Source organism: Perognathus longimembris, chromosome 21, assembly GCF_023159225.1.
Source record: "Perognathus longimembris pacificus isolate PPM17 chromosome 21, ASM2315922v1, whole genome shotgun sequence".
In the NCBI taxonomy this organism is placed as follows: Eukaryota; Metazoa; Chordata; class Mammalia; order Rodentia; family Heteromyidae; genus Perognathus; species Perognathus longimembris.
Window position 1 is genome coordinate 6,962,213 of NC_063181.1, and position 21,438 is coordinate 6,983,650.

At 52.8% G+C, this 21,438-nt stretch overlaps 1 protein-coding gene across 1 annotated transcript in view; it reads right to left on the reverse strand.

Annotated features, from left to right (window-relative positions):
* Nucleotides 1-21,438, reverse strand: part of Dock5 (dedicator of cytokinesis 5) — a 115,132-nt gene that overhangs the window by 68,795 nt on the left and 24,899 nt on the right. Inside the window, exons 2-3 of the mRNA XM_048330992.1 lie at nt 11,043-11,126; nt 123-163 (exon numbers count right to left, since the gene is read on the reverse strand). Coding sequence (XP_048186949.1) covers nt 123-163; nt 11,043-11,126 — 125 coding nt within the window. The remainder of the gene's footprint in view (nt 1-122; nt 164-11,042; nt 11,127-21,438) is intronic.

Below are 21,438 nucleotides of genomic sequence, written 5' to 3' on the forward strand. Positions count from 1 at the left end.
GAAAAAAGCGAACCAAGGAGAAAACATGCCATGATCTAGGCAGTGCAGGTAACGGGACCTGATAGCTTTAACATAAATTTAGTAGAGCTCAGATAAGACTTGAAAATTGAAGTAAGCCGTACCTTTTTAGCTTTATTCTGGAGAGTATATCCTCTGTACCAACCTGTAATGGAACAAGAGAACACGAACATAATATGTTTACTGGCACAACATAAACACATTTCCAGTATACGTTCTCTTGTCCTAGCAATGATGAGACAATTAGCAGAAAGTGTATTAGAAGATGAACAGTCTGGCTCATTGTACGCTGCGATCTATTTTACAACTGTTGCTTTTTTCTTTTTTCTTTGTTGGTTGTAGGTCTTGAGCTCAGGGTCTGGGCGCTGTCCCTGAGCTTTTTCTGCTCAAGGCTAGTGCGTTTCCACTTTGAGCCACAGTGCTTCTTCTGGTTTTCTGGTGGCTAACCGTAGATAAGGGTCTCATGGACTTTCCTGCCCTGAGGTGGCTTTGAACAGTGATCCTCAGATCTCACCTTTTTTTTCTTTCTTTCTTTCTTGCTGGCAGTACAGCTTGAACCTTAAGTCATCTGCCAATACTGCTTTACAACTCGCTTGCAATTTGTTCTATCCAAAAGCAACCAGCAAAGCTGAGTGCCAGTGGCTCACGCATGTAATCCCAGATACTCAAGGGGCTGAGAACTGAGGATCGCAGTTCAACACCAGCCCAGGCAGGACAAGTCCGTGAGATTCTTATCTCTTATTAACCACAAAAAGTCACACAGGAGCTGTGACTCAAGTGGTAGAGTACTAGCCTTGAGCTAAAAAACAAAAAGAACAAAAATCAGAAACTCAGACAGTGCCAAGGCCCTGAATTCAAGCCCCAGGACTGGCAACCACAACACAAATCAGCCAGAACACAGCCCCCTGGTCTCTGCTATACATGTCATTAAGTTGAAAATGCAAACTATCTCCCTTGGAGATACACTCTAAAATTTCACAAGCTGTCAGTGGCATCCAAAAAGGTAAAGAGCGCTGCTGGGTGATTCAGGGAGAAGTGGAGGGAACGCTGCTTTAGGACCATGGTCTTCATCGAGGCAGAGAAAGAGATATGTCTGGACCGGAAATATTCCCTGGATTTAGGATGCTATCGTGCAGGAGATCTGGAAAGGATGAATAAAGACTGGACATCTGTCCCCAGCTCAGGGGCCTGTGCACATCTGGACACACTTGCCTTGTCTTTTACAGAACTCTATAAAGTAACTGCTTCCGAGCCACGGGTGGGCATCCTTCAAATCCGGCTGTTTGAAATCACCTCGAAGACAAGTCAGAGTCACGTGTGGAAAACCACAGAGCTGTTTCTCTACCACTCTGCCCTCCGTCGCTTCTCCCCAGACACATGACTCACCTCAGTTACCCACGTCAGGGTCCCCGGCCCAGGCCCACTCTAAATGAGCTGTTGCCACCTCTAAAAGTTCCAAGCACCCATCGGAGATTCATTGACTCCGTGAACACATTCCCGCAGATGAGAGGAGTCCCAAACTTTATCGTGGGAAGGAAAAGAACCCAGGCACAGAAGCAGGAAACAAACAACACTTCACCCAGGGCTGGAGGATGAAAGAATACAAAGGAGAAAGGGGGGTGGGGTGGGCAGGGCTAGGCTAGAGGAGGAGACCGCTCATTGGGGTGACCCATGGAGAGAGGGGGGATTTACAAGACTAATGTGGCAGCTCATTCATTAAATATAAAAAATACTATTGAACGGGTAGCATCAGACATGTCCCGCAAGGAGGAAGAAAACAGCTCCATAAACAAGTCAGGAGATCTGCAAGAGCTTTTAATGGAAATGCCTGGAGATGGAAGAATCAATAAGGGTGGGGTGGGGGGGGGCGGTGTTCACTGCAGGCTTGTCCAACAAGAAAAGCATCATTCGCAGTGTAAGTTAAGGGGGGGGTAGTCTGTAAAAATCAGCCTTCACCCTACCATCTCAAGTGAAATCGACACCCCTCCCCCCCCCCCCCCCCCCCCCGCACACACACACACACAAAAGGTCTGGAAATTCTGTTTATCCTTCCAGGAATGAAAGGCCAGAAGCCAGGAGGGAGCAGCATTACCTGGGGGACCCCGGGTCTGCAGAGGAGGAGCAGGTGTGAAATCCTGTTGTTGTTGTTCCCCTCCCCTCTTTAAGTATCCCGGAGTGGGAGCTTAATTAGGCCAAGGTCAAAGGTTGCATCCCCCTGGGGCCAGGTGAAACTGTCAGGTTTCCTGGGCAGAAGTTGGGGAGCTGAGCCTGGAGCAGCCTGGGGCCCCGCTCCTCCTAAGGCAACCCTCAGTGCTGGAAACAAAATAAAACAACACTCCCGGCCACACGGACCCCCACCTTGGGCTTTTGAAAATAAACCCAAAGGCAGGAAGCGGAAGGATGCAAAGATGGTGAAAGATTAATTGCGGTGTGTTGCATTGTGTGTGTGTGTGTGTGTGTGTGTGTGTGTGTGTGTGCGCACGTGATGAATCTGTTTTTCAGGATAATTATCTTACATAGTATGCCTTAGTGACAAGACAAAAGTCTCTGACCCTGGAACTCACTGATATCTAACACCATTACTTAAAAAACAACAACAACAAAAAAAAAAACACAGAAAAAATAAAACTAAAGCTAGATGTGGCGGCTTGCACTCACAATTCCAGTTGCTTGGGAAGATTATGGCTTGAGGCTAGCCCACGCAAGAAGTTAACAAACCCTCATCTCAACCAATAAGCCAGGCACGGTGGCTCTTACCGGTCATCTCAGCTACCCGGGAGGCTACAGGTCGGAGGATATTGGTCAGAGGCCAGATCTGGGCAGAAACCAAAAGACCCTACCAGAAAGACAAACAAAGCGAAAAGGACCAAAGGCATGGCTCAAGGGTTGGAGCGCTTGCCTAAGCGAATAGAAGGCCCTGCTTTCAACCCTCCGCGTTGCAGAAGGAAACCGGAAAGGAGGAAAACGACTGGGATATAAACACAGGGCTTGGCTCTTTCCCCTTGCGAGGAGGAAGCCGGGAACCAGGGCCGCGGCCTCTGCGTGGGGCGAGCGTGGCCGTGAAATCCTAGCAGCCTGAGATGCCAGTTGACCTCCCCCGTGGGAAGGACAGGAAGGGGTGGGTGGGGACGGGAGGGAAGGACTGGGACACAGCCAGGGAAGGGGTGACGTGGTCCCAAGAGAAACGCGCTCTTCACCTCACGCAACTGGAAGGAAGCCCTTTGGACATCATCGCCTTTATAGTAGCGATTTTAAAAAATTTAAAAAAAAATAGGCAGGGAAGGTGTGGTTTTCAGCTTTGTTTTCGCAGAGATGCAAGTGCAGGCCCTCAAAACACTTAAAAAAAAAAATAATGTTGGTCCTGGGGTTTCAATGCAGGGACTGGGCGCCGTCGACTGGAGCTCTGCCACGTGGGCCACACCTCCACTTCTGACTTCTGGCTGGTTATTTGGAGGTGAAGAGTCTCACGGGCTTTCCTGCCCAGGCTGGCTTTCAACCACGACCCCCCAGATGCAGATCCAGAGCGGCTGGGGTGACAGGCGTGAGTCACCGGTGTGGGGCTCCCTGCACGTCGGATGGTGTATTCACGAGGAAGTGCAGGGGTACCCTTTCCCCATGCCCACAGGACAGAGCCCTCCCGGTCTGCCAGCAGCGCCTCCGGTTGGCCAACCCCCTTGGTGCGTTCTGGGGGGCCGTGACTCTTGGCTCGTGCTCTGCGCGCTGAGTCTCACCTCCCTCGGGAAAGCGGCAAGGGCGGGACGTGGCCTGGCGCGTCACCGGCAGCCTCTCGGGTTTTATCTCACAGGCAGCAGCGGGGCTTGCAAAGGTGAAGCCGTTACTCAGGGGAGGGGGGGCTGCTTGAATCCGCGAGTCTGGACAACAAACCCAGTGTGTACACAAATAGAAAGAAAAGAAAAAAAAATGGCCTAGCACTGGTGGCTCACGCCTGTAATCCTAGCTACTCAGGAGGCTGAGATTTGGGGATCAAAGCCAGCCTGGGAAGGAAGGTCCATGAGACTCTCACCTCCAGTTAGCCACCAGAAAACTGGAAGTGGTGCTGTGGCTCAAGTAGTAGAGCACCAGCCTGGAGCAGAAAAGGCTCAGGGACAGCGCCCAGGCCCTGAGTTCAAGGCCCATGACTGACCAAAAAAAAAAAAAGAAGGAATGAAGGAAACAAGGAGAGAAGAGGAGAAAGAGGGAGGGAGAAATACATGTTGTTGTTGTTTTCAAAAGTGGACCTTACCCACTTTGGAAAACTGTTACGCCCCAAAATCATGTTGGGAAAAATGAGATCTTGGCAATATTCTGCTACTGTCTATGAACACAGAATATCTTCTACTTATTTAATTCCTTGACACACTTCGTTATAACATGATTTTAAAGACCCTACACCCCTCTTCTATGAACTACTGTAGATGAAGCCGAGACACGCCCACCTGTCCTCCACTGCAAACCTTCCCTGGGACTCTGACGTCACGCGTGGCCGAGGCTGGTGGCTGTGAGGGGCTGGGACGGGACAGGCCGCCTCAGGCCCCGGCCGGCCCCGCAGTCCACGGAGAGGTCGGCAGACAGCCATCGGGGGGCACGGCACCGGCGAGCTCAGGGCAGAAGGCGCCCGCCCTCCCGCTCCGCTGAGCCAACCCAGATCCTCCAGCAGCCAGCGGACGCAAGGCATTCCCCGAGCACCTGCGTGTCGGGGCTGAGCGGGCCCCCCTAGATGTGTGGGCAGTTGGCCACGTGGGGCAACTCCAAGTGCCAGCTCACCATGGCATCGCGGGAGAGCTCTGGCTTTGCCGCGGGAATGTCCTGTGGATGCTTAAGACCTAAGTAATGCACGTTTCAGGAATGGGTTTGAAAGGCAAACACCACTGTGTCTCCAGAAGCACAGAGAGGAGAAGACATTCTCTTTCTTGTAAGCAGTAGGAAGCCCATGTGGTAGTGCCTGCTGGTTAATCCCGGCTGCTGAGGAGAACCCAAGTGCTAGGCCGGCCTGCCCAAGGCCAAGCTAGCAAGACCTCATTCCAAGTGGGGAAAGGGAGGCTAGAGATAGGAGGATCGTAATTCAAGGCCAGCCCCGGGCAAAACACAAGATTCTACCCAATAATAATAATAATAATAATAATAATAATAATAATTCAAGTGAAAAGGGCTAGAGCTATGGCTCAAGTGACCAAGCAGGTACATAATGAGCTCAAAACCCTGCTGTCAAATCCCAATACCACCAAGAAATAACCGAATAGAAATAAATCAAAATAAAAGGTTTTTTTCTTTAGTTAAAAATAGAAAATGAGACTAAAGAGGGTAGCTGAGGCCACAGAGGCCCTGGGCGCTCTCTCTCTCTCTCTCTCTCTCTCTCACACACACACACACACACACACACACACACACACACACACACACACACCACACCCCATCACCACCATCCACCACCACCACCAACAACAATAAGCAAACAAGAAAAAAATAGTCCCAAATCTGAGAAGAGACCATTTCCGGGCTCTCTGCTTTTTAAGTAACTCGGCTCAGCCACACACTCCTCCTGTCCTGCTCATCTTCTGAAACGCAGATCTCAGGAACAGATGCCCCACCGTGGTTGGTGACAAACCCCACTGAAGGAAGAGTGGGTTGGGACTGAACACACGCAAGGCAATACCTCACAGCCTACTCTGCTTTCGAGACCCGGGCCAAGACGTTCACGCGCACTGCCTGTCATAAAATCCAAGCTGCTGGGCCCACCGCCATTTATATTCCGAAAGGCAGGTCCTAGCAGGGAAGGACTGAGAGTCCCAATAAAAGTCCCATTATCCTCACTAGTGGGGCAGCCAGACAGTTACATAAATCTAGACCCCAGGAAGCTTTCAGATGAACTTTCTTTTTTCTTTTCTTTGCGGTTATGGGGCTTGAACTCAAGGCCTGAGTGCTGTCCCTGAATTTTTCTGCTCAGTGGCTAGCACTCGACCACTTTGAGCCATAGTGCCACTTACGTTCTTTTTTAATGGTGAATTGGAGATAAGGATCTCATGGACTGATCTCCGCCTCCTTAGTAGCTTGGCTCACAGGTGTGAGCTACCAGCACCTGGCCCAAGAACTGATTCTTCAAATCCGTTTTGTTCCTTATTTTGTTTGTTTCTTACATGGATGATGACTATTGGTCATCGTTGATGAGTTTTAAAAGTCACAAAACAAAGACTAAGGGGAGGAAGGAACAAAACTGATGTCCAGGCTCCCAGGACAATAGAATAGTTTGTTGTTGTTGTTGTTTGTACGAAGCACTAGGGCTTGAACTCAGGGCCTCGTGCTCTTGTTTGGCTTTTTCTTTCGCAGCTGGTATTCTCCCTCTGAGCCATGCCTCCAGTCCAGCATTTTGCTGGCCAACTGGAGGTGGAAATCCCACACACATTTCCGCCCAGGCTGGCTTCAAACTGAGATCCTTTAGATCTCAGTCTCCTGAGTAGAGCCGGAAGGATGGGCAGGAGCCCCGAGCGTATTCTAAAACGTATCTTCTTCCATGAGACGCTCAACAAGTTCACCTTCGGTGTGTCACGTGACCGAAACACAGGATGCCATCACAGCACCTCAGAAAGATGATGGTTACGCCCCAGCCGAAGGGAAAAGCCTTCCACTGTACATCCATGTCGTCGACAACAAAGTTCCTGGCCACCTCACTTAGATTCCCCCACATACAAAGGCCTCCAAAAGGAGACTGAACACCTACAGGGCGCAAGCGAGAGCCCGTGCTGACCCCTAACCTTTTCATCCGACGGGGTGAGCATGCCTGACTCCCAAACCCAAAATGCCACAACACCTAAAGCTTGTGTAAGCGCTGACATGCGGCCTCCAGGGTGGAACATTCCGTGTGGGCTTCCTGTGGCAGGCGGAGCGGTGACCTTCAGATGCTGGGAAGAGATGGCGTCCTGTACACTGACTCGCGGGCGGGCTCTGTGACCGAGGGGCGCAGAAAACACGCACCAACTCCACGCGTAGACTCAGCCCCGCCTCTAAGGGGCCTGCCTGCTTAGGTACACGTCATTCTTCCGGAACCCCAAAATATCCCCGGTTCCGAGCATTTCCGGGAAATGACCTTCCCCCGTGGCTTTCTAAGAGTGGCTTTCCTGCCTCAGGAGCGTTCTGCTGGCCTCGCGCTCTAGAGGACAACACGGGTACACTGAGGAGCTCCTGCCCACGCACAAGTGCTTCTTTCTGCACTTCTTCCAGCTCTCCCAGGTAGCCCAGCTTCTCCAGTTCCGACGCTGGTGCTGTCCTTGGGAGTCCTCGGCCTCCGGTCCCCAGCCCTCGGTGCTGCGCCTCTCTGCGGAGCTCAGGTCGCCCCCGACGTGGTATCTCATTTTGTCGTTTCCATCGGGGCCTGATTGCGTTGTTTGTGTGCATCGGGCAGGGTCCAGGGTCCAGTGAGTAGAGAAACTGAGGCCCCACCTGCATGTCCTCTGGGGAGGGAAACTGGGACGTCCGTCATCCAGGGTCCTGACCTGCCGTGGCCTCCCCCCCCACGGGGCGTGTCAGGTTAGCCGAGGCAGGCGCCGTCTGGACCTTGTTGAGGAGTCCACTCATTCGCCCACAGGGCTGGAAGCAGCCAGGGAGAGTCCCCCGGGCTGTTCTGTGGTGGGTTGTGGGCAGAGAACTTTCTTCCATGTGGGTGGACGCCCGTCCACACCTCGCTGGAACAGCTTCGGCAGATCTGGTGTGCGCACCTCACACGGCAGGGCAGGGCCCGGGGCAGCTGGTGCCCCCCCAAGCCTGCAGGACTCGGAGACAGGAAGTTGTGAGACTCAAACCCCCAGGGCCAAGCAAAGCATGCCAGCATGACTTTACCAGCGGGACTGGCAGTACCATCGGTCTGGCGGTATCATGGGTGTTCCCATTTTGTTTATTTGTTCTCAGGGAAGACAGGATGGGGGGAGGCGGAATTGGACACGAGTTATTATTATTCAGCGTTTCCTTTGACTTTAACATTGGCAAGAAGAGAGTCCTGCCCTCAGTCCTGCAGTGCTTGGAAGAGAAAAAAGAAAGAAGGAAAGGAACGTGAGACTGCAGCCAAGAACGCCAAGTACTTAGCAGATACAAGAACCTGCCTCTGAGCCTCTGGCAAGGTAGACGCTATTGAAAAATGAATCCTATAAAATAAGAGAGGTGGAGGAAATGGAATCCAGGATCATCATCTCGTCTGGGAAGCTGACAGGCCACTTGGTGGTTACGGAACACAAGACGTTTGCCACGTGTCCTCTGTGGGGGGCGGGGGAGGGGGGGGACACAGCAGACGGATCAAAGGTCGACGGCGGGGACAGCATTTTCCCCAGGCACACCGCGCGGCAGCGGCGATAGAGCAGGAGCACTGCCTTGTGGGTACAGAATCAGACGCAAGTCCGGAGTTTGTATGTCAGCGTGTATAGGAAATGCTCCCAAACCTGAAACACGATGTGTGCACGCATGAGGCCACAAGCGGAAAATTACAACACGCCGCAACAAAATCACCGGGAACAGCGTTAAAAGCCGGGTGCTGTCTGTCAATGGCGCACGCTGGTAATCCTCGCTACTCAGAAGGCTGAGAGCTGAGGGTGGTGGTTCTAAGCCAACCCCCGCAGAAAAGCGCATGAGACTCTTACCTCCAGCTCACCGCCCAAAAAGCCAGAGGTGGAGGTGTGGCTCAAGCGGTGGAGCGCCAGCCGAGTGAAAAAGTGAAGAGACCGCACCCCAAGCACAAGCTCTAGTACCAGCCCCGAGACACAAATACCTACGGTACCTATACAAAATACTGAATTTGCGTGGAGGCCTGCGGGCCCCGTCACCCACAGAGCTCATTCTCTACATTCTCTATGCGAGGGTCATAGACAATGAGAAAAGTGTCTTCAGAATATAAAGGTCTTTCGATCAACATCAATATTCCATCCTTCCTGATACATGACCAACACAGGACTACTACAAACCACACACACACACACACACACACACACACACGCACACGCACACACACAGAGCTAACATGTCAGTGAAGAACGACAAAGTCAAGATCCGCAAGGGGCCACACTAGGCCGGGGTGCAACGTCGGCTGCAGTGTCTGCGGCTCTCAGCTTCTCCCTGAGGATGGCAGCTAACATCTGTAATCCCAGTGCTTGGGAGGTGAACGCGGGGAACTGTGAGTTCCTGGCCAGCCTGGGCCACATGGTGAGATCGTGACTATGAAAAGGAGGAGGCCTGGGAGAGGTGAGGTAGAGAAGGAGGAGGGGGAGGGGAGGGGAGGCGGGGAGGGGGAGCCGGAGGGGGAGGGGGAAGTGGGGGGAAAGAGGGAGCAGGAGGCGGAGGGGAGAAGGAAACCGTTGAGAACTTGGACTACCATCAGTGAGTTGGCTCTAACTTCAGACAGAACAGAATGCCATAAAGCATTCCTACAGAAGACAACAACAACAAAAAAAAGACTTCATAAACACAAATTAAAAACCCAATTCCAAAACAGTAAGCACCTAAAGGGAAGTCTCAGAATAAGTAAAGCAAACAACCCACCTCACTCTAGAGACATAGCACAGTGGGCAGACCGAACACCGTCCAATTAGTGACAGAAATAAAAACGAGAAGTGGCAAGTAAGAAATGTAAAATCCAATGATCCCTGAACATACATTCTTTCCAAGCCCCTGTGGCTGAGTCACGAAGCTGAACACACGCGTGGTACCTCTGCAGTGGGAAACCTACCTCCATGGGTACACCAGGAGGCTCATGGGCTCCCTGATAACAAATGAGGGCCTTGTGGGGGGGCCCGGGGCTGCGATTTCACAAGCAGGAGTCCTGGAATGATCTGCCCATTGTCCCGCATGTCTCGGTGATTTGGAATTGACGCTACGGTGACCAGGATGAAAGCAAAGTGCGAGACTGGGCTGGGCAGAGTCCACACAGCCGGCCCTGTCTCCTCTCAACCCCGGGGAGTTACAGGATTACGTGAATTGTGCATGCAGAGAGAGAGAGAGAGAGATAACACAGAAGCAGGCCCTCTGCCAAAAGCACAGGAGAGTCTGCGGCTGTAGCCAGAGACTCTTGTGCAACCAGGTGGATGATTTAGCTAGAATTTTTATGGCCAAAGCCGGCTTCCTTTTCCTCCAGGCTTCCGGTCTCCAGCATCGACGTGTCTGGGCCTAGCAAGCTGCTTCAAGACCCCTGAGTGGAGGATCAGAGTCCACCTTGCTGCTTCCTGCCCTGGCTCTCAGGGAAGAACCAGATTCTACTTGAGGCTCTTTGCTTTTTGGTCCTCGACTCCAGTGGCCTGGACGCACTGTTGTTGTCCACTGCAGTGATTAAAGTGGAAGCCGCCCCCCCCCCCCCCGCCCCGGGCCTGGGGCTGCCCAGTGGGTCCCCGTTAATCTAACTGCAACCACTGTGAGAACAGCCTGACCTACTTGGAGGAAATACGCCATGGGCCTGACCTAATTCTCTGAAGAGAGAATCGGAAGGCCGTCCCTCCTGCCCTGCTCCCCACAACCCGGCCATATCAGCAACATCCACATCAAGTAGAAAGTGACTCTTTCCCTGTTTGTTCTGGGGCTGGAACTCAGGGCCCGGGTGCCATTTCTTTAGCCTTCTTTTCCGCTCAAGGCTGGAGCGCTACCACGTACGTTGCACTTCTGGCTTTTTGCCAGTTCACAGGAACTAAAGGGTCTCATGGACTTTCCCTCCTCAGGCTGGCCTTGAACCACAATCCCCAGATCTCAGACTCCTGAGTAGCTAGGATTACAGGTGTGAGCCACCGGTGCCCAGCCACAAAGAGACTCTTAATCAGCAACACACCCTTGCAGCTACTACCAGCCAAAGGCCCAGTGTACCCCCCCCCCATTCCCTCCCCCTTCCCGGCCAACTCCACACATAGCGGCAGAGACCTCAACTGTACCACCTGTAGTATGGGCTGTGTCCCTGGAGAGCATCCCGGATTGCTGAAGGGAGGCAAGGCAGTGCCTCCTGCTTAATACGCAACGCCCGCTGTTTCCACCTCCAGCCCGCCTGGCGGGACAGGGGCCACACTCACCCTCGTACATCTCCAGGATGTGGACCGTGTCGCCGATCTGCAGGGACAGCTCCACGTCTTGGGAAGCATGGTAGTTGTAGATCGCTGGAAACGAGGGAAAGAACAAGAAGGGAAATGAAAACCCGGGCGGGCCAACGGGGCACCCCCACGTGAGGGACCGAGGTATCTGATGCCTGACCCGGTGTGGTGCCCTCGCGGGAGCCCCTTTGTCTTCTAGCGGAGACGAGAACCCCACGTCCACCACCCAACACGCGTCGACGGGTTGCTTGCTACGCACATCCTGTCTGAGGGGCTGGTGACAGAGTGGCAAAATGTACAGGTGCAGCCTCTGCTCCCACAACCTTGCGGGAGGAAGAAAGCCGGCAAACACTTCGTCGCAGTGTAATCGCAGAAATACCTATTCCACTAAACTCGGGTCAGAGTTACGAAAGGAAAAAAAAACCAGACTAGAAAGAGAAGCCACGGTGGGGTCCTGAAATGCCACCACGCCGAGACCCCGGGGAAGGAGAAGGGGGTGCGGTCCCTTAGCGGCCCTGATCCAGTATATACGGCCCGAGGTCACACTTGGGAGTCACGTCCGCCCGCAGTGGCAGAATGACACCCCAGGGAGCAGAGCCGTCCCCCACTTTCGGATCAAGGCAACCTCGGGGCAGCCCAGTCAGGGACTGGCAAGGCTAGAGGCTGTGGAGACCAGTGGGCTAACTCACAATTGGAGAAGAAGACGAGGTAAGAGCTTTGCATAGATTATTTTACCCCAAATTGTCGATGACTAATACGCACATGAATGTATATTCCACATTGCTAGTCATGAGGAAATGCAAATCAAAACCACAATCAGATACCACTTCACACCAAGCAGAATGACTACAAGACAAAAACACTTAAGAGAGAGGACACACAGCAAGAATGTGGGGTAACCAGAATACCTGTACATGGCCAGGAGGAATGAAGAAAAAAGGGGGGGGGATATAGTGAATGCCAGTAAATAGCACATCCAGAAAGTTAAAGACCCCCCTTTGGAAACTAGTTGGGCAGCTCCTTTGCTTGCCTAACTGCCTACCTTCCCTCCCTTCCTCTCTCCCTCCTTTCTTTCCTTCCTTTGCCCATACTGGGACTTGAACTCAGGGCCTGGTATTTTCCACTCAAGGCTAGTACGCTACCATTTAAGCCACAGCTCCACTTTCAGCCTTTCATAGGTCCAGGCTGCTTTGAACCTCAATCCTCAGATCTCAGCCTCCTGAGCAGCTAGGATTACAGACATGAGCCAGAACCGGGTGTGTGTGTGTGTGTGTGTGTGTGTGTGTGTGTGTGTGTGTGTGTGTGTGTGTGTGTGTGTGTGTGTGTGTGTGTGTGTGTGTGTGTGTGTGTGTGTGTGTGTGTGTGTGTGTGTGTGTGTGTGTGTGTGTGTGTGTGTGTGTGTGTGTGTGTGTGTGTGTGTGTGTTTTACCTTAAATGGTCCAAGAGGAACAGCCTCCCTTAGGGCTCCCTAAGTGCAACCACGGCGGGAGGGGGAGGGGGAGGGGAGGGATGGGCAGTAAGGACGTGAACATGGAAGCAGAGACCGGGAGAGCTGGGGTCAAGGACTGCCAGAAGCTACCAGAAGCTCGGAAGACGCCTGGGACCGAGGAGCTCCAGGAGCACAGACCCGCCCACACCCTCTTTGCAAAACTCCAGACTCCAAGATGGTGAGATAATAAAGTCCTGCTGCTTCAAGTCAACAAGTTTGTAACAACATTCACAGGAAACAGACGCACCACAGTCGGCAGACACCAACCGCACCTCAGCCCTGACAGAAGGGACAAAAGAGGGTCCCGTCACCCCTTGCTATCTTCCTCATGTCACCCCTCGGCCATAGCACAGCCTGGGGCTGCGCAGATCCCTTGCACAAAATGGAGTGATATCTATAGACAACCCCAAAGCCTTCCCTCATACATCTTGCGTATGTATTTATTCATGTATGCTGGTATGGGGGCTTGAAATCAGGGCCTTGTGGGCTGGAATGATTGATGCTCCATGACTTGAACCATGGCGCTAGTGGAGCACTTTGCTAGTTACTTGGAGATAGAGAGCCTCACAGACTTTTCTGCCCTGGGTTGGCATCCATCGGCCATCCTCTAGGTCTTGGCCTCCTGTCACATGTTCTAAGCCATCCCTAGGTTACTTACAGCATCCAGGACAATGTAAGTACTGTGTATATTGTCGTGATCCTTCCATTGTCTAGGAAATAATGATAAGGAAAAAGAATATATCTCTATGTGTTCAGTCGGTTCCCTAGTAGTCTGTTGTGTCTGGTTTTTGTTCTGAGAGGTCGCGTCATGTACCCCGGGCTGGCTTCAACCTCACAAGCTTACACACCTAAGTGTCAGGATTACAGCGGTGTGCCGCCAGGCCCAGCTTCCAAAACTTTTTATACCAGTCTACAGGTTGTTGGGAGTCGTGGCTGCAGTCATCCTCGGCTCAGACAGCAGCCTACAAACACGACCACGGAATACTGCCGAGCGGTAAAAGGGAGGGGTGAACAGACACCTGCTACAGCACCGAGGCTAAGGGAAGGAGGCCAGACACAGAAGAACACGTTTCCTGATGCCTTGTACAGGTGGATCTGTGAGACAGTAAGGAGGATTACCAACCGCGTGCCGCTAGGGATGAGGATGGACAGGGAACAGCGTACGCGGTCTGGAGCTTTGATGGGAGGCAGAGATGTCCCCCAAATGTATTGTGGTGACTGTCACACGCAGAGGCCCACATTTCCTGAAAGCCTCTGAACTGTACAGTGAAATGTACACAGGTGGTGTGGCATGTGCGCTGATGAAAAGGGGGTTTTTAAGGCTGACTTGTTTCTTGCCTTCCCTCTACTGCTGAATAATCTATATTCTTCGGCCACCTTGGCGCTCCATCTGCAGACATTCACCTGACCGTGCAAAGACGCACGCCACCCCATGCCTGGCGGGTCACGGAGCCAGGCACTCTGCAAGTAAGTCGCCCCAATACTACTCTGCAGTCATGGTTCAGGAGACAAGGCCAATCTTGTTGGGCTCCTTTGGATTTTACTTTTCCAAATGCTGGATTTGGGACTAGACAATGAATCCCGAATAAGGATTGGCAGGGCGGGGCAGGAGGGGGTATGGGTGATGTCTACAATGCAGAAGGACTGACTGCTGATTCATTCGGTGCGTTCCCCACATCGTCTGTCCCCCCCCCCCCCCCCCCGCCATCCTCCATTCACTGACTGCCTTCTCTGGACCTGCTTCCTTCCACCCCCCCCCCACACACACACAGATGGAAACAGGAAGAGGGAGGTCACTGTCACAAGCACTGCTAGTGACCAGCTTCACCTCTTCCTTGCTCTTAGTCATTAGGAAATAAGCCGAGACTGCTAGAGACGAAACCTTGCACCAGGGGCTAGGAATGAGGCTTAGTGGTAGAGTGCTCGTCCTAGTACGCAGGAGGCCCTGGCTTTGGTTCCTCAGGACCACATACACAGAAAGGCTGGAAGTGGCGCTGTGGCTCAAGTGGGCTAGCCTTGAGCAAAGGAAGCTCAGGGACAGTGCCCAGGCCCTGAGTTCAAGCCCCAGGACTGCCCCCCCCCCCACACACACATAGTTCAGCTAAGCACAGGGCTCTCAGGGACCCTGCACGGGCTCTTTCCTCTCTGAATTCCACAGCAACGATCCTCCCTGCTCCGTCTGCCTCTGAACTGTCAAAAGAATCTGCTGAGCTTGGCTGTCGCCAATGAGAACGGAAGGAAGCTCTCATGGATGGGCACTGGCTACATAATTGCTTTCTGCTCATGACAAGGCCAGGCCCAACCCAAAGACACTCCACATCCAATGAGAACATTCGCTTTGTTGTTGTTTTTCTTTTTTGGGCTGGTGACAGGGCTTGAACTCAGGCCCTAAGTGCTGCTCCTTAGATTTTTTTTTCACTCAAGACTAGCAGCCTACCACCTGAGCCACAGCTCCATTTCTGGCTTTTTTTGTTGGTTAACTGGAGATATGAGTCTTAGAGACTCTCCTGCCTGGGCTGGATTTGAACTGTGATCCTCAGATCTCAGCCTCCGGAGGAACTCGGTTGATAGGCATAGCCCACTAGTGCCTAGCCCAGTGACAACTTTTAAATATCATTTTTGGTTTCTTGTCTCAAATCCACGGTTCTGTTACTCACCGTGTCTTCCCCAAACTCAAACACACTTCTGCTTTCCTACGAGGCCTGTACGTTCTCACCACTCAGGAAATGTCAGAATCACGGTTCCCGCGGGCACCGTGGCTCACGCCTGTCATCCTAACTACTCAGGAGGCCGAGAGCTGAGGATCATGGTTTGAAGCCCAGCTCGGGCCGGAAAGTCTGTGAGACGCTCATCTCCAGTCAACAGCCGAGAAGCTGTGTGCCTCAAGTGGTAGAGCGCTAGCTTTGAGCACAAAAGCTCAGAGACAGTGCCTAGGCCATGCGTTCAAGTCCCGGGACCGTACAAAACAAAACAAAAATCACCTCTCCTGCTGTTCTCCTGGTTGGTTGTTTTTTTTTGGGGGGGGGGGGAGGGGGCAAAGAAAATCTGATAAGGCAACCAGTGGCTTTCCCAAGAGGGGTAGTTCCTCACTCAGGAAGCCTGAAATCTGCCTCACGTCTCTGTGCAGACGAGCAAGAAAGATTCTGGTTCTCCACAAGTCAGTATCCATCGGGTCCAACTCCTGTCTCACAGCTGTCCCCTCCGGCTCCCTGTCCTGGCTGCACAGTGGGTTTCCTCTGCCGGGGGGGGGGGGGGGGGGGGGGGAGCCTGTTTGCACGGACTGCCGAGGACCGTCATCTACACGGTGGGTGTCACGACATACGTCCTTCAGGGAGGAGAGCTCAGACGCGGCCTGCACGCAGCAGCGCTGTTAGGTTGCTCCGTTCTTCATCCTGGGTTGGGATGACCCGAGCTGGCCACGAGCCTTCCAACAGCCTAGAAGCCCAGATTGCCAGCCCTCGCCGAGAATGCAAGCTCCAAAAGCTAGCTCAGGGCTGGCGCGCACTGCGGGCTGCGAGAGAGTCTGGTGCTATTTTGAGGGAACTTGATGGAAAATAAACTGGAAACACTCATCCACCCCTCCCCCCACCTCCCACCGCCTCCCCCTGGCAGCCACATTCTTGCGCTTCTCTTACAGAACTTCCTTAGGGGCTGTTTTCACCCCCAGGACATGCACAACTATCAGAGATAAAGCCAGAGGAAAACCTTAAGGTTAAACAAAACTGCATTCAAGACTCTACTCGGCCACTTTCCACAATGGATGACTTTCAGTGACTTGGTCCAGACGAGGACCGGAAGACTCTGAAGGACCTTTGACCTTAGTGCTGTGATTCATAAGGTGACAATCCAGCCCAGAGATGGGGGGGAGGGAGGGAGCGAGAGAGACAGACAGACAGACAGAGACAGACAGATGGACAGACAGGCTGTGTGTTGCTTTGAACTGGCAGGCACCACCACAATCTCTTGTTTTGTCTGAGGAAATTAAACAAGAAAAGGGGGAGTTGCTGTATATAAATCTCCTCCCCAGCTTCTTGGTACAAGGTTGGAATTCTTCCCTAAGTGGCTTCATGTTTGTGTCAGGGAAGTGTAATTTTACAGAGCTAAACAGACAAGCCAGTGTGTCTACAGTTGCAATACCGTCTGCATTGCACCAAACCCATGATTTGGCTTTTGCTTTTTATTATTACATATGTTGATTATTATATGAGAGTGGTGTGGGGGGAGAAGAACAAAGAAAAGAAAATTAAGGTCTTGGGATTATGCAATAAGAAGCCAACACAACAGACTTCCCAGCCAGAAATAGGATGGTTTGGATGTTGGAAAGTCTGGACTGCTAGGAATAAATCTTGCTAATGAATTAGGTTCTTTCTAGAATCCCCAGATTGCGACTCTCTGCAGAAGTAACAAAACACTTCATCTTTCATTAGTCCTCTGATGGAATGTGCAAACGAAAAACCCAGCAAAGAAATGAGGCTCCAATTTGAGTCATCCGCGATTCGGAATATTAAGGTGATCCAACTTCGACTTTTTCATGACAAGGTAGATCTGACCAGTCTTGGTCGCTTAGTTCTACAGGAACTAATGAGGAGGCACAATTCACCCTTGTCCTTCACCTTCACTGTGTGGTTCTGTGTGCTGGTTACCGGGGCTTGAACTCAGGGCCTTGTGCTTTTCACTTGGTCTTCTACCACTTGAACCACACCACTTCCGGCTTCTTGCTGGGTAATAGGAGATAAGAGTCTTAAGGATCTGGCTGGCTGAGCTGGCTTTGCCCTTCAGCCTCCTGAGTAGCCTGGCTTATTGAGTGTGAACCACTGGTGCCTGGCATCCATTCAGGCTTTTCTGCAACGACATTGTAGAAGGCTAAATAGACTGAGTTCTTTGGTCTTCCATTATAAATAAATACTTCAAGGATAATGATGAGGTTTGACACCAAGAAGTAAAAGATCTGTAGTTTTGGACTGATCGTTACAATAGGTTACAAAAGGGTGTTCTGCAATGGGAAGCCTGTGGCATTAACTGCCGAGACCTAGCCTATCCAGGGCAGGCACCATCAACCAGGACGTCAGCCCCACCCCCACCAACGGTTCTCCCAAGAGATCCTTCCCGCCCTAAACACTGAAGGAGGAGAGAAGTTCGTGATCGGCTTATTCGTTTTAACTTCGAAGTTTATCTCCTGAGGGTTATACGTTCATACACATTCCATACGTATACATATATGCATATTCCTTATACGTACATACGCATATGTACATGTACAAATGAATATGTATGTATATACATACACCTATCTACATGTACATAGGCATGTGCATTAGGAATATATCCTACAGACATGCATATATAATATAATCATGTGTAATATTGAATTACCTAATGCAGAATCACATAATTATATACAATACTCATGTAGATAGGTACCTATTTGTGGATTGAACATCAAGTCTGGACATGTTGTTTCTTAGCTACAAACTCAAGCAGGGTCTCCTGATGGGATCCCTGGTCTCATGAGACCACCTACAAGCTGTGACACGTACATTCCCGGGGGGTTAGATTTGTATGGAACATTGAAAGGAGGAAAGCTGCAGCACAGCAACGGAGAAACAAAACCACAGAACCGAAAGTCTACGGTCTACGGTGGTCGGAGCTCCTTTTCCCCACCGCTTCCTCATCCCAAAGCCGGAGGGCACAGCCCAGCGAATCGAGATGGGGCCTGAGGCCAACGACTCGCACCCGGCGACAGGTGACCGCGGACCGCGGAGGGGCCGGCAGCCGCGGGCCTGCCTCAGCCTTCCCCTTTCTCCGCCGGTCCAGCTTCCCGTGGTGTGCGTGACGGAGCCACATCCTCAAAGAGGCTCGCAGAAAGCGTGGCTGGCTGACTTGTCGGCTGATGTTTAAAAATAAAAGCCACTCTAATAAAAGGAGTGCAAGATAGACTGACTGGTCTTTCCCATGAACACGTCACGTCCGCTATCACTTGCTGTAACGAGAGGGTGGCAGGCTAACCATGACTGCCAGTGGCAATCACAACCATTCCAAATTCTGCCCTAGGCTGGGAACCACAGCAGCGGGGACGTGGTCCCATCGAAGGCATCGGGGGTGGAATTCTGCCTGCACACACGCCCACCACGGCTTCCTACGCTTGTTGTTAGGGAACCAGATCTGCTATCTACTATCTAGGTAAGGAGACAACCTCCCACACTGAAGAGGGACCTCTTGCCGTCCCCCCATGAGGGGTGGCATTCTCTCAGCCACTCGGGCTTGAATAACCTCCTGCCCATACCGTCCAGCTCTGCCCCGCCCACCCCAGACTCCCCTTCTTCCTCTATTACTTCTTCATAAGAACCCACGTAACAACCCTTCCTCGTAACAACTGCCCTTGGGTTTCCATGGCCCATCCTGCCTTCGGTTTCGACTCGCATAGAAACAAGTGTCTCCTAGGGCCACGGAGGGGAGGATGTCGTATTTCGGGGACGCCTATCACAGAGAGTGACGGATCGCTATCCCGCAGACTCCTATTTAGGTCTTAATCCCCAGCTCCGAAATCTCCCACTAGCGCCATCCTCGTACACGACAGAGGAGCTTCCCCGCAGATCCCCTGGTGTGCACGGCCCTTGCTGCTCTCCTCCGACCAAATCCTACCCATGAGTCGCATTTACAATAGGCGAAATCGGGAACACGAGCCGGCCCCGACCGCCCCGGCCTTCACCGGTGGGTGACGACACCGCCTGCCCCAACTTTACCCACAGATACTGCCGTGCGTGCGTTACGACCTGTGGGGCCCCTCCTGGAGCTCCATGCAGAGCAGAGCCCCCTCCCCCCTCCCCTAACCCCCAGCCAGAGGCTCACATCTGGCAAGGCCCACCTGTACCTGGGCCTCCTGGCCCGGAGCCTCCTGGCCCGAGAGAGAAGCTCAGAAATCACCAGAGAGGACCGACCTCCCTCCCTCCCTCAGCCTCTCCTCACCTCAACCTTAGTCTCTTCTCCCCTTGAGAGAGGGGCCTCAGAGGATCCATGACCGCGTCCTGCCCGCCTGCACATTCACGGCGGAAATGAGCCACGGGGGGGGGGGGGGGGGACGCCGTGGGAGGCATACAGCTGATTCTCTTTGGTGGACCGTGGGCGGGGCTTCTATTAGTCGATTAGACACACAGTCCTCCGCTATCATTTCAGTGCGGTATGACAGTACTGTTCCTGGTACAAATGCTTGAATCCTATTTTTGTTATCTCACTTTAGGCCTTCTTATCTCTGGTTTTCTTTTTCCTCCTCTGGTAGTAAGAGAAGGGTCATTTTCTGTAAAGAGATACTTCCTTGTAGTCACCAAAAGTTGGCGAGAGCTCCAGATCCCATACACTGGAATCCTACTCAGCAATGAAAAGGAGGACAGGCGGACACAGCACCAATGAAGGAACAGCCAATACACTGCAGTCAACGAAAGCAGAGAGGCAGACAACGACCCTATTACTCAGGAATAGCTCCCAAATCTATCCCTGGTGGTAGAAAGGCTTGAACCGAGGGAGCCTGGTCCCTTAGGATTTTCACTCTGCTACTTGAATCATGGCTCCACTTCCAGCTTTCTGGTGGTTAACGAGAGATACAAAGTCTCATGGACGTTCCTGCCCAGGCTAGCTTTGAACCATGATCCTCAGACCTCGGCCTCCTCAGTCACGAAGGCTGACGGGGTGAGCCGCCACCGGCGCCCGGCTTCGAAGCAAGCGGAGACGGAATTCAGCGGTCCCGTCACGTCCACCCTGTGCGGAGGCGGTGGAGGTCCGTCGTTCTCCCCGGACACAGGGTCTGTTCCTGACTCTGATGCTACTTTATTCTTCTGAATGGAAATCAAGGCACGAGCCACCTCGTTTCTAGCAATTTCACAGGGGGTTCCGCGAGAAGACCACGACACTCTGCCGACGCGCCTTCTAATCAGACCGGACGGACGGACGGACGGACGGAGGGCAGGCGCGGTGCTGACGGCCAGGGGAGCTCGTGGAGGAACCGGCTGGGAATCACCGGCTTCCTCCCTCCCCTTCCTCCCTCCCTTCCCGGCCACCAGGGGCCAGCGTACTTCTCCCTTCCCGGGGGATTCGGACATCCCACTGGGGGGGAAGATTGTGTCTTTTCACACCTAGTGCCTTTCACAAGTTCCCCCCCCCCCCCCGCCCCGTCGCCTTTCTCCATGGCTCAGCCCCCCACCCAGGCTCCGGTTCTGTCTGTCTGCCAGCCGAGAGCACTGAGAACCATCCAAGGCGTGCGAAATCACGCGAGGATGAACGGTAAGAACACATCTATCATCCTTGCTACGCAGGAGGCTGAGTTCTGAGGGCCACAGTTCAAAGCCAACCCCGGGCAGGAAAGTCTACGAGACTCTTACCTCCACTAAGCTACTCAGAAAAGGCCAGAAGGGGGGCTGTGACTCTAGTAGTACAGAGCGAGCCTTGAGTACAGAGAGGCTGAAGACCAGCACCCAGGCCCCAAGTTCAAGCCCCAGGACCGCGTTTCATTCACACCCTGCCAGATCAGACCCGTGGCTACCTCCCACACCTCCGGGGCTGCTTCTCTTCATTCCTGCCAGCCAAGGCATGAAGAGTTCCGGTTGCCCAATCGGGTCCGGAACATTCCAGAAACACCCACAAGAGTATCACTTTCACCAAAGGAGGGGATTGCACCAAGTCCATTTTAAAACAAGATCCCAGCCGGTACACCACCGCAGCACCCGCACGCGGGGAGGTGGAGGCAGGAGGCTGGAGTCGGAAGGGCAGCCCGGGCTACACAGCGAGACCCTGTCTCAAAGGCCAGAGACACAGTCTCCAGGGAGCCCGGCCAGCTGGTGAAGATGGGAAGCGTCGTCCCCTTCCCTGATTCAAGGGATGAGCGTAAGGCCATGTCCC